The sequence below is a fragment of the Convolutriloba macropyga genome, chromosome 5, assembly GCF_964194025.1.
Source record: "Convolutriloba macropyga chromosome 5, txConMacr16.3, whole genome shotgun sequence".
Lineage (NCBI taxonomy): Eukaryota > Metazoa > Xenacoelomorpha > Acoela > Convolutidae > Convolutriloba > Convolutriloba macropyga.
This window is the reverse complement of record NC_134472.1, coordinates 71,523,450-71,540,965: the sequence shown is the minus strand read 5'-3', so window position 1 is coordinate 71,540,965 and position 17,516 is coordinate 71,523,450. Positions and strand designations below refer to the sequence as shown.

The 17,516-nt window shown below is 36.2% G+C and overlaps 1 protein-coding gene across 1 annotated transcript; it reads right to left on the bottom strand.

The window, feature by feature from the left end:
- Window positions 1-272: 272 nt before the first annotated feature.
- On the bottom strand, window positions 273-16,440 carry LOC142340230 (uncharacterized). The gene is made up of 3 exons (XM_075390752.1): window positions 15,759-16,440; window positions 8,033-8,216; window positions 273-799 (listed from the first exon to the last, which is right to left on the bottom strand). The coding sequence occupies exons 1-3, from the start codon at window positions 15,993-15,995 to the stop codon at window positions 549-551; spliced, it is 672 nt and encodes a 223-aa protein (XP_075246867.1). The 5' UTR covers window positions 15,996-16,440; the 3' UTR covers window positions 273-548.
- Between the last annotated feature and the right edge of the window lie 1,076 nt (window positions 16,441-17,516).

Below are 17,516 nucleotides of genomic sequence, written 5' to 3'. Positions count from 1 at the left end.
GAAAAAAATCAAAGGTGTATGTATTTATGAAAATTTCATGCAACCAACTTTCAGCTGACTTCTGATTTTTTTCTGCTTGCATAGGTTACATGATTCGCATTAAATCACTGAGAAAACCTGCCGTTATCGAGAACCGTGAAGGGTTTTGAGATATAGATGGAAACTTTGAAGTAACTTCAACAGAGTTACATAACGTTTCTTGAAACACGTGCGTAAAATCTGACACTGTATATAGGAAATCTGGCACCGAAATTTGGCTATTTAAAAACTGATTGTGGGTGTTTCAATCTTGTAAATTTTTACGTTAAAAAAATTATTTATAATATTCCGAGCCTCCGCTGGTCCAGCAATATGTTTTGTTTTGATATAAAAATTTTTGGATCTGTTCTGTTTCGGCCCCCCAGCTTAGTGAGCATAAATCTTTTATGATCCCCAGGCGCACGTGCTATTTTCTTACATAGTAACGTGCTATATAACAGCATATAATTTGTAACTGGGGGTCATAAAAAACACTGGGGGGGGGGGACAGAATAGATCCAAATTTTTTCTCAGTTTGTTGAACTAGTTAGAGCTGTAGTTGGTTTGCTAGACTCGCTTCCTCCCAGAATGAAATGAGTTTTCCTCGCGTGGTACGTCGGAGTCAGGGTTCTGTTTGTTCTCATGCTGATCAACAATTCCTCTTGTTGTCCAAAATAGTTCCCTCTATTTCTGGGTCGAGGTTTCTGTGTTGGCACGAAGCAAGATATGACTCCGTTTCCAATTGTTTTTGCCATCAAATTGCGAAGTGCTATTTCGTCATCTGAAAAAGCCTTACTGTTCAACATTACAAGAAATTGGAGGTAGTAGCATTATTTTGTAACCCAGTGAACTAAAACTTTAGCGGATAAGTTTTATAAGTATTTTGTTTTCAAAATCAAAATTTCGACACATATTTTTCAGGCAGTACCTTGATTAGGGCAGCCGAAAATTACCTATTCCTACAGCAAATGGAAACGTGATTGCATTCCAAGTGAATGGAAACTTGATTGCTTTCCCAGTGAATGGAAACTTGGTTGCAATCCCAGTGAATGGAAATTTGATTGCATTCCCAGTGAATGGAAACTTGATTGCATTCCCAGTGAATGGAAACTTGATTGCATTCCCAGTGAATGGAAACTTGATTGCATTCCCAGTGAATGGAAACTTGATTGCATTCCCAGTGAATGGAAACTTGATTGCATTCCCAGTGAATGGAAACTTGAGTGCATTCCCAGTGAATGGAAACTTGATTGCATTCCCAGTGAAAGGAAACTTGATTGCATTCCCAGTGAATGGAAACTTGGTTGCATTCCCAGTGAATGGAAACTTGATTGCATTCCCAGTGAATGGAGACTTGATGGCATTCCCAGTGAATGGAAAGTTGATTGCATTCCCAGTGAATGGAAACTTGATTGCATTCCCAATGAATGGAAACTTGATTGCGTTCCCAGTGAAAGGAAACTTGATTGCATTCCCAGTGAATGGAAACTTGATTGCATTCCCAATGAATTGAAACTTGATTGCATTCCCAGTGAATGGAAACTTGATTGCATTCCCAGTTAATGGAATCTTGATTGCATTCCCAGTGAATAGAGACTTGATTGCATTACCAATGAATGGAAACTTGATTGCATTCCCAGTTAATGGAAACTTGATTGCTCTCCCAGTGAATGGAGACTTGATTGCATTCCCAGTGAATGGAAACTTGATTGCATTCCCAGTGAATGGAAACTTGAGTGCATTCCCAGTGAATGGAAACTTGATTGCATTCCCAGTGAATGGAAACTTGATTGCATTCCCAGTGAATGGAAACTTGATTGCATTCCCAGTGAATGGAAACTTGATTGCATTCCCAGTGAATGGAGACTTGATGGCCTTCCCAGTGAATGGAAAGTTGAGTGCATTCCCATTGAATGGAAACTTGATTGCATTCCCAATGAATGGAAACTTGATTGCGTTCCCAGTGAATGGAAACTTGGTTGCATTCCCAGTGAATGGGAACTTGATTGCATTCCCAGTGAATGGAAACTTGATTGCATTCCGAGTGAATGGAAACTTGATTGCATTCCCAGTGAATGGAAACTTGATTGCATTCCCAATGAATTGAAGCTTGATTGCATTCCCAGTGAATGGAAACTTGATTGCATTCCCAGTTAATGGAAACTTGATTGCATTCCCAATGAATGGAAACTTGATTGCATTCCCAGTGATTGGAAACTTGATTGCATTCCCAGTTAATGGAAACTTGATTGCATTCCCAGTGAATGAAAACTTGATTGCACTCCCAGTGAATGGAAACTTGATTGCATTTGCAGTGAATGGAAACTTGATTGCATTCTCAGTGAATGGAAACTTGATTGCATTCCCAGTGAATGGAAACTTGATTGCATTCCCAGTGAATGGAAACTTTATTGCATTCCCAGTGAATGGAGACTTGATGGCATTCCCAGTGAATGAAAAGTTGAGTGCATTCCCACTGAATGGAAACTTGATTGCATTCCCAATGAATGGAAACTTGATTGCGTTCCCAGTGAATGGAAACTTGGTTGCATTCCCAGTGAATGGGAACTTGATTGCAATCCCAGTGAATGGAAACTTGATTGCATTCCAGTGAATGGAAACTTGATTGCATTCCCAGTGAATGGAAACTTGATTGCATTCCCAATGAATTGAAACTTGATTGCATTCCCAGTGAATGGAAACTTGATTGCATTCCCAGTTAATGGAAACTTGATTGCATTCCCAGTGAATAGAGACTTGACTGCATTCCCAATGAATGGAAACTTGATTGCATTCCCAGTGAATGGAAACTTGATTGCAATCCCAGTGAATGGAATCTTTATTGCAATCCAGTGAATGGAAACTTGATTGCATTCCCAGTGATTGGAAACTTGATTGCATTCCCAGTTAATGAAAACTTGATTGCATTCCCAGTGAATGGAAACTTGATTGCATTTGCAGTGAATGGAAACTTGATTGCATTCCCAGTGAATGGAAACTTGATTGCATTCCCAGTGAATGGAAACTTGATTGCAATCCCAGTGAATGGAAATTTGATTGCATTCCCAGTTAATGGAAACTTGATTGCATTCCCAGTGAACGGAAACTTGATTGCATTCCCAGTGAATGGAAACTTGATTGCATTCCCAGTGAATGGAAACTTGATTGCACTCCCAGTGAATGGAAACTTGATTGCATACCTGTGAATGGAAACTTGATTGCATTCCCAGTGAATGGAAACTTGATTGCATTCCCAGTGAATGGAAACTTGATTGCATTCCCAGTGAATGGAAACTTGATTGCATTCCCAGTGAATGAAAACTTGATTGCACTCCCAGTGAATGGAAACTTGATTGCATTTGCAGTGAATGGAAACTTGATTGCATTCCCAGTGAATGGAAACTTGATTGCATTCCCAGTGAATGGAAACTTGATTGCATTCCCAGTGAATGGAAACTTTATTGCATTCCCAGTGAATGGAGACTTGATGGCATTCCCAGTGAATGAAAAGTTGAGTGCATTCCCACTGAATGGAAACTTGATTGCATTCCCAATGAATGGAAACTTGATTGCGTTCCCAGTGAATGGAAACTTGGTTGCATTCCCAGTGAATGGGAACTTGATTGCAATCCCAGTGAATGGAAACTTGATTGCATTCCAGTGAATGGAAACTTGATTGCATTCCCAGTGAATGGAAACTTGATTGCATTCCCAATGAATTGAATCTTGATTGCATTCCCAGTGAATGGAAACTTGATTGCATTCCCAGTTAATGGAAACTTGATTGCATTCCCAGTGAATAGAGACTTGACTGCATTCCCAATGAATGGAAACTTGATTGCATTCCCAGTGAATGGAAACTTGATTGCAATCCCAGTGAATGGAATCTTTATTGCAATCCAGTGAATGGAAACTTGATTGCATTCCCAGTGATTGGAAACTTGATTGCATTCCCAGTTAATGAAAACTTGATTGCATTCCCAGTGAATGGAAACTTGATTGCATTTGCAGTGAATGGAAACTTGATTGCATTCCCAGTGAATGGAAACTTGATTGCATTCCCAGTGAATGGAAACTTGATTGCAATCCCAGTGAATGGAAATTTGATTGCATTCCCAGTTAATGGAAACTTGATTGCATTCCCAGTGAACGGAAACTTGATTGCATTCCCAGTGAATGGAAACTTGATTGCATTCCCAGTGAATGGAAACTTGATTGCACTCCCAGTGAATGGAAACTTGATTGCATACCTGTGAATGGAAACTTGATTGCATTCCCAGTGAATGGAAACTTGATTGCATTCCCAGTGAATGGAAACTTGATTGCATTCCCAGTGAATGGAAACTTGATTGCATTCCCAGTGAATGGAAATTTGATTGCACTCCCAGTTAATGGAAACTTGATTGCATGCCCAGTGAATGGAGACTTGATTGCATTCCCAGTGAATGGAAACTTGATTGCATTCCCAGTGAATGGAAACTTGATTGCATTCCCAGTGAATGGAAACTTGATTGCATTCCCAGTGAATTGAAACTTGATTGCATTCCTAGCGAATGGAGACTTGATTGCATTCCCAGTGAATGGAAACTTGATTGCATACCCAGTGAATGGAAACTTGATTGCATTCCCAGTGAATGGAAACTTGATTGCATTCCCAGTGAATGGAAACTTGATTGCATTCCTAGTGAATGGAAACGTGATTGCATTCCCAGTGAATGGAAACTTGGTTGCATTCCCAGTGAATGGAAACTTGATTAAATTCCCAGTGAATGGAGACTTGAGTGCATTCCCAGTGAATGGAAACTTGATTGCATTCCCAGTGAAAGGAAACTTGATTGCATTCCCAGTGAATGGAAACTTGGTTGCATTCCCAGTGAATGGAAACTTGATTAAATTCCCAGTGAATGGAGACTTGATTGCATTCCCAGTGAATGGAAACTTGATTGCATTCCCAGTGAATGGAAACTTGATCGCATTCCAGTGAATGGAAACTTGATTGCATTACCAGTGATTGTAAACTTGATTGCATTCCCAGTGAATGGAAACTTGATTGCATTCCCAGTGAATGGAAATTTGATTGCATTCCCAGTGAATGGAAACTTGATTGCATTCCCAGTGAATGGAAACTTGATTGCATTCCCAGTGAATGGAAACTTTGATTGCATTCCCAGTGAATGGAAACTTGGTTGCATTCCGAGTGAATGGAAACTTAATTGCATTCCCAGTGAATGGAAAATTGATTGCATTCCCAGTGAATGGAAACTTGATTACATTACCAATGAATGGAAACTTGATTGCAATCCCAATGAATTGAAACTTGATTGCATTCCCAGTGAATGGAAACTTGATTGCATTCCCAGTTAATGGAAACTTGATTGCATTCGCAGTGAATGGAGACTTGATTGCATTCCCAGTGAATGGAAACTTGATTGCATTCCCAGTGAATGGAAACTTGATTGCATTCCCAGTGAATGGAAACTTGATTGCATTCCAGTGAATGGAAACTTGATTCCGTTCCCAGTGAATGCAAACTTGATTGTAATCCCAATGAATTGAAATTTGATTGCATTCCCAATTAATGGAATTTTGATTGCATTCCCAGTTAATGGAAACTTGATTGCATTCCCAGTGAATGGAGACTTGATTGCATTCCCAGTGAATGGAGACTTGATTGCATTCCCAGTGAATGGAAACTTGATTGCATTCCCAGTGAATGGAAACTTGATTGCATTCCAGTGAATGGAAACTTGATTGCATTCCCAGTGAATGGAAACTTGATTGCATTCCCAGTGAATGGAAACTTGATTGCACTCCCAGTAAATGGAAACTTGATTGCATTCCTAGTGAATGGAAACTTGATTGCATTCCCAGTGAATGGAAACTTGATTGCATTCCCAGTGAATGGAAACTTGATTGCAATCCCAATGAATTGAAACTTGATTGCATTCCCAGTGTATGGAAACTTGATTGCATTCCCAGTGAAAGAAAACTTGATTGCATTCCCAGTGAATGGAAACTTGATTGCATTCCCAGTGAATGGAAACTTGATTGCATTCCAGTGAATGGAAACTTGATTGCATTACCAGTGATTGTAAACTTGATTGCATTCCCAGTGAATGGAAACTTGATTGCATTCCCAGTGAATGGAAATTTGATTGCATTCCCAGTGAATTGAAATTTGGTTGCATTCCCAGTGAATGGAAACTTGATTGCATTCCCAGTGGATGGAAACTTGATTGCAATCCCAGTACACCCTGATACAAACATATTAAATCTGATTAAATCTTGACAAGATCATGACAAGGTTCAAGATTTACCAAGAAATGTTAGTATTTCAAGATCTTGCCAAGATGTTTCAAGTTTTGCAAGAAATGTCAAGATCATGCATGTCTTGTCAAGGTGTATCAACTTTCCATTCACTGGAGGGCAATCCTCCCTTTTCTGAAACCTAATTTTTGGCGACCAAAATCGAGGTGCTTCCTGAAAATATGTGAACAAAAATGCGCCGAATTTCTTGATTTTTGAGATCAAAATGCTCAAAAAAATGTCTTCTGAAATGCTCTAAAGAATGCCATAAATTTGAAAGAAGTTCGCCAATTAAATTTTAAAATTCCTGGTCTTTTCAGCGCTTTCAGCTCAATTTTCGGAACCCCCAGTAAAGGGTTAGGGGATCTATTCTGTTTCCCCCCACCCCAGTGTGTTTATACCCCCTAGTTACAAATTATATCTTGTAATATAGCACGTTACTATGTGAAAAAATAGCACGTGCGCCTGGGGGGCGTAAGAAATAAGCCCACCAAGCTGGGGGGGGGGGTCAAAACAGAATAGATCCGGGATAGGGTTGAACCATGACTTCCGTTACACGAGAGCTCAACTGTTCCACATATCTCTGATAGTCTGAATTTCCGAATTGCTCAGATTCAAGTGAAAGGTTGCGTAAAAAATGAGCTGAGAAATGCGGAAAATGCAGTAAACTTATGTAAGAAATGCGCTGGTAGGGGCTACAATCAAAAAATCTCAACTCGGTAAGCGCATTTTATTTTTTGCCTAGTTATGAAATGAAATTGTGGTGACATATTTTAATTTGAATTGTTTCACCTATTTAAAAAATTGACCAACTTGAAATATGCAATCCTAAATGTCCCAAACCTCCATAGGAAGGGCGTTTGGAAGTTTATGCCAGCCCGAATATTTTTCGTTGAGCCAAAAGTAGTTTAGATGGAAAAGTTGTAGGGGTGGGGGTGGGGGGCATTTGGTGGACGGGGAGGGTTAAATGACAATTCACCCAATGGCATGGGTAAAATGGCATTGGATAAAAACATCAGGCTGGGTAATGGCATTGGGTAAAATGGCATTAGGTATAATGGCATAGGTTAGAATGGCATGTTGGGTATAATGGCATTGGGTAAAATGGAATTGGGTAAAATGGCATGTTGGGTATAATGGCATTGGGTAAAATGGAATTGGATAAAATGGCATAGGTTAGAATGGCATGTTGGGTAGAATGGCATTGGGTAAAATGGAATTGGGTAAAATGGCATGTTGGGTATAATGGCATTGGGTAAAATGGAATTGGATAAATGGCATAGGTTAGAATGGCATGTTGGGTAGAATGGCATGTTGGGTATAATGGCATAGGTTAGAATGGCATGTTGGGTAGAATGGCATTGGGTAAAATGGAATTGGGTAAAATGGCATAGGTTAGAATGGCATGTTGGGTATAATGGCATTGGGTAAAATGGCATGTTGGGTATAATGGCATTGGGTAAAATGGAATTGGGTGATATGGCATTGGGTAAAATGGAATTGGGTAGTGGGGTAATAGGGTAGTGTCATGACACTAACAGAAATATGTTGGCTAGAATTTTTGCACAGATTTTGTCTTATTTCTACCGTGCAGACAAAAATTTAAATATTCTAGCTTAGAGTGGTGATTTTTTCAACTTTGCTATCACAATTCAATGCAAATTGCTCTAAAATTCCTTAAAACAGTTAAATATAATTGCGACGGTACCTGTTGATTCTCTTCTGGTTGATTGTTGGATGAAGTTGACAGTGGGGTGTCCTGGCACTGGTCTGGGGTGCCACTCTCCCAGTCCCTTCTGGCTGAGTGTCCTGTAGTATGCTGCCTTCCTCTGCCCTATTGTCTCTGTGAATGAATTGTACTGTCGCATGTTCATGTTCCTCGCCCTTATTAACTGTAAGAAACACATGAACATGAAAAATAAACGTTATTTCGGAAATTAGACAAATATCAAAAATACTTGAACCCATGCTAGAGTTCGTCATATTTGGATTGATAACTCAACTTTACGTCATAACATAAAGTTTCTTACCGTATTCCGTTGGTTTTTTGTGTTTTAATAAAATTCCCGGGTCATCGATCATACAACTTTCTTGGATTTCGTACTAGGTCATATATGATTCTTAGTAACCGTACTAGGTCATATATGATTTGTATGAATTCTTAGTACTCATACAAGGATCATACAAAAATTTTCAAATGATGCCTCGCACATTAAAAAAATGTAGTGAGTTTCACAACCCACAAATAAAACCATATATGGCACTTTTTTCGGTAAAAAAACAAAAAAAAAAGAAAAAAAATTCTTTGTAATCATACTAGGTCATATATGATTTGTATGATTTCTTAGTACTCATACAAGGATCATACAAAAATTTTCAAATGATGCCTCGCACATTAAAAAAATGTAGTGAGTTTCACAACCCACAAATAAAACCATATATGGCACTTTTTTCGGTAAAAAAACAAAAAAAAAGAAAAAAAATTCTTTGTAATCATACTAGGTCATATATGATTTGTATGATTTCTTAGTACTCATACAAGGACCATACAGAACAAAACCAATCATTGCATTGAACTAAAAACACGAAGTGCAATTCAAATAAAGCTGTGCAGCTCTGGTACTCACCAATTGAACAAATAAATCTGCCTTATATCTGCTTGATCCAAGATATTCGAGGTCACGTTTCAAAATAATCGCATTTATGTGTCAAACTGGTGTCACACAAATTTCGGTTCTCGAAAACAGCAGAATACGCCCTCATACTTGTGCTTCATAGAGTCCTCAGATACAAATATTGTCGTGGGTTTGCTCCTATTGACCACTTCGCTGACAAAAATGGTTTGATCAACAGATTACTTATAGATATTTAACGAAAAAACAAACAAAGTTATATTTTGCACAAATTTCTTTGTTCAAGGGTAATATGTTTAAATCTAAGAGTCGAATTGGCCCTTTACAACAAGCAGCCAAGCTTTTTAATGCAAGTCAAACATTGTTTCTTGAAAAATAGGCAATTTTTAATTTTTCGTGAAATCACAGAATTTCTGATGATGTGTTTTTTTTTGGAAACAGCCAAAACATTAAAAAACCTTAAAAAATCCTGGCCTTCATGGCAAACTGGGATTTTTTCCAACACAAAAACCAAAATTTTTTTGTGTTGAAAAAAATAATGGACCGTAATTGAGCCAGGATTTACGTTCAAGGAGTCGGGTCTGGCCATTTTGCGCAACTTTGTGAGAAAATCGTGTCTCTTAATTCCCAAAAACAGGAGCACAGTTCTTGTTTGTTGATTTTTCTTACACTAATGTACCCAACGGATCAAACCTAGTCTTAATGGTTGATACTGAACTTGACTTGAATGCTCCAGGCAGTGGGTTCCCTAAATCAGTCGGGGCAGAAAGTTATAAATGTTCAAACTTGAAAAGTTTGCTGATTTTTGGCATATTCGTGGACATCAGTTTTCTGATACAACAAAACGGGCGAGCTACTATACCAGCACCTTTCCGATAGTTGTGAATTTTAGTCGAAGGAAGCTCCTCAGTTAGTGGAATGAAGAGTTTTTTATAAAACTGTTTTACATGAATTTGCGAAATATGGCTGTCCACTCGAAAAAAATGGATTTCTTTTGGGAGTTCTGCTGATTCCCATGCAACTAATTGACCAAACTGAACATTCATGGTTCTCTTCTGTCACAAAATAGTTGAACTAGCTTGAACACATGTGTTCTTCTGTTTATTGGGTTCATTAAATGATGTTTTTTTCTAAAGTATCAAAAAAAATCTAAATCTCGCCGATTTAATGCATTGTCTTAAATGTTATACTATTTTGGGTGTTAATGTTAAAAACATATCGGGCTATTTGGCCTGCCAGAGTGCGCGTGAAGTCTTTCAAACTCAAAATTGTGTGCAATTTACATTTTTTTTCTCAATTTTTCAATTGTCGGCTTAACGGGAATTTCTTGCTCCTGTTGTTTTTTTAATATAAACACCCAAAAAGCATTCATGGCGAGCTGGTAATTTTCCAATCTGACGATAACGGCTTTGGTTTTCAAAAGATAAATAGTGGATCGCAAAAACTTCCAGATTTACGTTTAAAGAGTCGGGTCTAGCCTTATTGCGCAACTTTGTGAGAAAAATGTTTCTCTTAATATATCAAAAATAGGAAAACAGTTCGTTTGTTTGTTGATTTCTCTTAAACTAATGTACCGAGCAGATTAAACGTAAATTTAACTTGTTGATATCGAATCGTTTTTGACTGCTCTAGGTAGTTATTTTTCAAAAATCTATCCCGGCAAGAGGTCAAAGATGTTCAAACTTAAAAAGAACTCTGAACTTTGGCGTAATCGTGGGCATTATATTCTGGTACATTAAAACGGGTGAGTTACTGTGCACCCAACTTCTCAATAAGTGTGGAGCTTAGTCGAAGGAAGCCCCTCAGTTAATGGAAAAAACTATTTTCAGAGGCCGTCTTACAAGAATTTGCGAATATTGACAGTCTTCTCAAAAAAAAATTTTGGGTTTAGTTTGGGAGTTTTACTGATTTTTTAATGAGTTGTTTTACTGTTTAACAGTTTCTTTTGGTTGTAGAGTGTTTAATTGTTTGTCTGTAAAATTTTCTTTTGTAAACTGTTTTGTTTTAACTTTTTAAGTGTTTGTTTTTTAGTAAACTTTCAAAAATCTAAATCCTGCCTATTTAATGCAGAGATTTTGATGACTTACTAGTTTTGGGCGTTATTTCCAATTGCTAATTGTGCTCCTTAGCTTCAGGGGGAGCATTCAAATCCATTTGAAACTAAAGTTCTCAACAGTATAACAATTTTTGAAAAAATTCATTTTTCGGCTATTCAGGAATTTCTTGCTCCTGTTTTTTCATGAAAACACACAAAACACCCTGGCCTTTATGTCGAGTTGGGATTTTTCCCAATTCGCGGTGGAGGTCTTCGTTGTCCAGTTACAAGCCAGTGAACTTAGATTGGTCCAGAATAAACCCCTAGACGCACATATCAGTCGTTTTGCAAGAATTTGCTAGAATTTTGGCCGTATTAAAATTCAAAGTACACTTCATGTGTTTGAAGTTTTCTCCAAAACAACAGTACCAAATTGAACGGGCATTGTTTTGTTTTATTGGCACTATACTCTTCTTGCATGCAGTGTTTGGTTGGTTTCTCAAATCCGCCTAAACAAAAAGTTACAAATGTGTAACTTGAAAAAATTTGAAAAAAAAAAATTTGCAAATTTGAAAATTTGAAACTTGAAAAAAAGGCTCTTGATTGCTTTAATTGATTTTTCAATGGAAAACCTAAACGTTCATTTTATAAGAGAAGCTAAAATCTTCAAACAGCGCTTTTTTAATGGCGTGTCCCAAAAAAATGTGATTCATTTGGTTTCATACAAGGATCATATATGATTTCATTTCAAGATTATAAATGCTTTCATCGGTTTTTAATTGAAAACTCTAAATGTTTTGGTGATATGAGAAGCGATAATTCTTTATAACGTTATTTCGTTGCCATCCATCATAAGCCATAAGATTTCTTTTTCTCACACTAGGATGATGATTGATTTCTTTGGATTCGTACTAAGGTCATATATGTTTTCTTTGGTTTCATACAAGGATCATATATGATTTCTTTGATCTCATTGAAGGATCTCACACTTTTTCAAGCGTTTTTTTTCGTCTCATGAACGATCCATCTACGATTTCTTGGATTTCATGCCAGGGACTTATATGAAAACTTTGATTTCATAAAAGGATCTTATATGATTTCTTTGGTTTCATACAAAGATCATACATCATTTCTTTGATCTCATAAAAGAATCATACACTTTTTTAAGCATGTTTTTTTTCGTTTCAAGAATGGTCCGTCTATGATTTCTTGGATTTCATGCTAGGGTCATGTATGAAAACTTGGATTTCATACAAGGATCATATATGATTTCTTTGGTTTCATACAAAGATCATACATGATTTCTTTGATCTCATACAAGGATCATACACTTTTTTAAGCGTGTATTCTTGCTTTTCTTGAATGCAATTCTTGAATTGTTCATCTATGATTTCTTGGATTTCATGCTAGGGTCGTGTATGAAAACTTGGATTTCATACAAGGATCATATATGATTTCTTTGGTTTCATACAAAGATCATACATGATTTCTTTGATCTCATACAAGGATCATACACTTTTTTAAGCGTGTATTCTTGCTTTTCTTGAATGCAATTCTTGAATTGTTCATCTATGATTTCTTGGATTTCATGCTAGGGTCATGTATGAAAACTTGGATTTCATACAAGGATCATATATGATTTCTTTGGTTTCATACAAAGATCATATATGATTTCTTTGATCTCATACAAGGATCATACACTTTTTTAAGCGTGTATTCTTGCTTTTCTTGAATGCAATTCTTGAATTGTTCATCTATGATTTCTTGGATTTCATTCTAGGGTCATGTATGAAAACTTGGATTTCATACAAGGATCATGTATGATTTCTTTTGTTTCATACTAGGATCGTACTAAGAAATCGAGTATGGACAGTATGAAATCATATATGATCCTTGTATGAAATCAAAGAAACTTCAACCCGGGTTGCCGAAAACAGCGACAATGCCAAAATCAATGACCAGATTGCTCTTCCTTCGTTGCTTATTTCGGCAGCAAATTCTAGCGACAATAGCAATTCGAAAATTGGCAACTCATCTCCCAAAATCAAAGGGTTAGATTAGAGTTGGCGACTAGATCAAAGGATTAGAGTCAATTATACTTGTCGCTAGTTATCGCACACTGTAAAATGCAAAAAATTACGATCTATATACCAAAATTTGAGCATGTCGGACTTTTTTTGCACTCGCTGCATGCTTTCTTGATCTTAATACAAGTGAGCGGAAAACGATATCCGGAAAAAGATAGGAAAATATAACGAAATGCCGCCAGACTATAATCAGATATTGATCGGCATTTGAATGCAAACTTTTTTCAAATATGTTTTCCTGGCATGCAATTGATCTGACTTATATTGAAAACTGTAATTGAATTTTTAGGTGTCAGGACAATTTACCCAATTCCATTTTACCCAATGTTATCTTACCCAATGCCATTTTACCCAACCTGCCATTTTACCCAATGCCAACTTACCCAATTTACCCTATTGCTAAATTAACAAGAACGACTGTTTAACCGACTATAAAATAAATGGCCTGTGGGGCTCGATATGAAACTATCACAACCGAACATGGGATTATATTGTCCACAAATATTTTAAATCATCCTTGTAATAGCGACTGCTAATTTGTAATCGGTTAATTGAACGAAAAGATCAAAAAGCATTGGGTAAGTTGGTATTGGGTAAAATGGCATTGGATAAAATGACAGGTTGGGTAAAATGTCCTAGGATAAAATGATATTGGGTTAAATGGAATTGGGTGAATTGTCATGTAACCGAATACTTGACATCATTTTTTGTTTGGTTTGAGCGCACATGGATAAACAAGGGCACACATAAACACGCTGCTACTTCAATCGAGAAGTTTAGAAAATCCTAATTGTTGGATAAATTTTGGACGGGTATAACAACTGTGTGGCAATGTTTTTAAGCGCGGCCAAATTAGAGGAGTCAAGTCCATATCGCCAAACAGGTTGTCTTTTGTCAATAAGTTTTTCTTTTTACAACTTTGCTCATTTTCAAAGATCGGAAAAACGCACTATTTATGAAGTTTTTATATTTTAATGTTGTATTTTCGTGGGCTTGTTTTTAAGAAGATCTCAAACACCAACGTCCTGGGAAACTTTTTTCACTAGAATTATGTTTTGAAAACACGTTTTTAGAGCAGAAAAAATTAGGTGGTTGCTCTCTGAAGATCTAGAAAAGGAATCAACCATTGGAGGTTTAGACCCCAAAGATTATTTAGATCAACTTCTGAAAAAAACCAGCTCAAATCAGGATCAACTAATTCACAATATTTAGTGCTCTAAAATTGAAACTGAGTTTTATTCTAATTTTCAAATAATTTTAGGCATAAAACTTTTAAAAAATAGATTTGAAAAATTAAATATCCTTAAGTCGAGAAATAAATTTTAGACCGAGTCATAGACTTGTGGAATAGAAGCAGAATTTGAATAAGCAGAATATTGAGGAGTATTATTGAGGAGATCAATTCTGAAGATTATTTTTTTCTTATTTTGAATTATATACAACCTAGAGAGCAAAATAGGTTCGTCGTAGTGGTATTGAGGATGTAAGCAACAACTATTTTTTGTGAAACTCTTCGACATTGAATGATATATTTATTGCCTAAATATTACACTAAAATACCGCTCAAAAATATCCCAGCTTGCCCATGCTGCCTCAGACTGAGAACTATAAGTTTGAATCTCTCATTGTTTCAAAAGAGTTTTAAATTGTTCTTTTCTTGCAAAATGCAATTTTTCCTCAGTCATCAGGTAGAAATAAAAATTTTAGAATTGCGTACGCATAATTATAAAAATTAATTTTTCACTGTTCAAATTTTGGTTATTGATCATTAACGTTTGCAAGGTAAGAAAAATGCAATTTCTGAAAGTTTGCTGAAAATCATTACCTCGTTTATTTTTCGCAAAAATTTTTTGCCGTTTTTGTTCCTCTTCTGGAAACGCATGAGTCAGCATGCGTGTTTAAATTCTAGTTCATTTGTTTATAGCACAAATGTTAATAAACATATATGTTTATGTTTATAAACATAAACACAATTGTTCCATAAAGAAAAGGTTTTAGCTCAATGGATAGTGCTTCAAATCAACCCCTCAGTGTCTGCTCTTGATTCCTCTGGCTGCCTAATCAACACCTGTTTTCACAACCACGTTAACATAATTTAAACAACTGTTTTTTTATTACGGGTTTTTGTAATTCTTTTGTTGACACGTTTACTATAGAATAACTAGCAGAAACACGTAGTCTAATTGTGAAACAAAATTGAATCAATGCTCGATGTGTTTTTAGAGTTGACTGGGCTTTTCAGCCCATCAATTATTTTATAAAAAGCCGTTATTGAAACAGGAGATACTTAAAAATGGGCACTTTGCAAAAAGTTTTTTTGTCATAGAAAAAAAGTTACCATGATTTAAGTTACCACGATTGCGCCCTAAGTCGTACACAATATTTGAATGCTTTGCAATAAAGAAGCGATTTAACAATCATAAATGAAACGTTTGAGATCTTTTCCCTTTGCGCCCCCCCCCCACTCCCCCCCCCCCAGTACGTTATGACCCCCTAATTACAGAGCACGTGTCATTACATAGTAGTTCCACATTATGTAGAAATATGGCACGTGCGTCTGGGTGGTGTAAATAATATGCATCCACTAAGCTGGGGGGGGGGGGGGGGGGAGGAGGCACAAAGGGAAAAGATCCCAAACGTTTCCTATAAAGATGAAAAAAGTAAATAAAGAAAACGTACCTTATTTTTCCTCTTAACAGATTCAAATTCCAAATCCAGATCGTGGTCATGCCTGGATTTCAACTTCATAGGAACGATCTGACCCGTGCCGAAGAGACCCTCGTTCTGTTCTAGCCGATTTGGCTTGAGAGCGGCGTCCGATTTCTGTCCAAAGTCTGGATTCGCTTTTCGGACTGCCTTCTCGTAGGGGGTGTTAGAGGGAACAAGCCATAATTGAGGGTCGTAGTAAGTCTCCATTGTATAATGTTGTGAACAAATTTTGTTTTTCAAAAATCTTTGCAGTGTTTTGTTTAAAAATTTCGGCAAAATGACTAAATGGATCGACCGAACAATAAGTAGACGTTATTTATCGATTAATTTAAAATGTTGGAAATATTAGGAAGTAAACGGAATCACTAAATGGAGTTTATGCTTTTTAAATGACAATTTTTTTAAACTTTGAAATATGATTCCGTCAATGACGCCACGATATTGAATTGTTGAGTACGAACAAGATCAATTTAACTTTTTAAAAGAATAATAGTTTCAAAAATTTTAATTAATGTTTTTAAAACTCTCAAACTTTTTGTCTAAAATTAACTACTGTTGTTACTGCTCTGTATTTTCTCGAACGCACAGAAAAGATATATAAAATGCATTATGTTAAATAACACACTGACTCTGTATGCTGACTTGTATGCAGTCGAAGCGTTCACAAATGAAGAATATGTACTGTGAATATAATAACCAGATGAGCTACAACTAATACGACACTAACCGGATTGATAAATATTGCAATAAAAAACGAAAAGGATTATATATATATATATATATATATATATATATATATATATATATATATATATATATATATATATATATATAAGGTGCCCCCCCTCAACTTTTAAGGTAATTTTAAGGTAAATTTCCGGTAAGTTAAGGTAAGGTGAAACTATCTTAACGTTTCAGTTAAGTTAAGGTGTTTTTTCAGGTAATTTTTCTTTAAGTTTATTTAGTGTGTATAATAATTTGATACGAAATAAAGATACAAGAGTACTTCAATTTGAGCCATTTTTAGCCCGTACTCTTTTGAAAATCTGCCAGCTAGCAAGTGAACTAAAAATGACTGGCCGGCATTTCTCAAAATTGCTTGAGCTTTGAGTTCTTTTCAAAATACTGAAAAATCTGGCATAAAAGTAGCTAAGAACACATAATATCTGGGATCAGAAATAAGTCTTGGATAAATACTGTATCATATTTTTGAACATAGTAGTTCTGAGTTACGACAGGTCTTAATAAAAACCTTACCTTATAAAAGTTTGATCTTAGTCTTGGAGTCTAGTAAAATGCCAAAAGTCCTTAGTTAAGACCAGAAGATTGCCCGCCAAATCTTGCATCAACTTTTAATACAGAATGTGATGTAAATTCTTGTCCGAAATAAGTAAAATTGGCGAGCAATTTCAGGAAAATTTGCAAGAAATTGTTAAGTAATTTTGCAAAATGAAGCTTAGACTCGCAGATTTCTGCTAGAGTCTTGCAAGAAAAGCAAGTAAAACTTCTTTCAACAAAGACAAAGACAATTAAAAACAAAACAAAAAAAGCAGTAAAAAAGTAAATCTAACCTGTATATAAACTCAACTTGTCACTCAACTTCTGTTTTAAATTATCAGTTACAGCTTCTTAAATTTGTTTGAAGATTTTGTTCTAAGTGAAAAATTTACCCCGATTTGGTTTCTGCTTACGCAAAAAATAATTGGAGTCCAAATCCAAAAATACAAT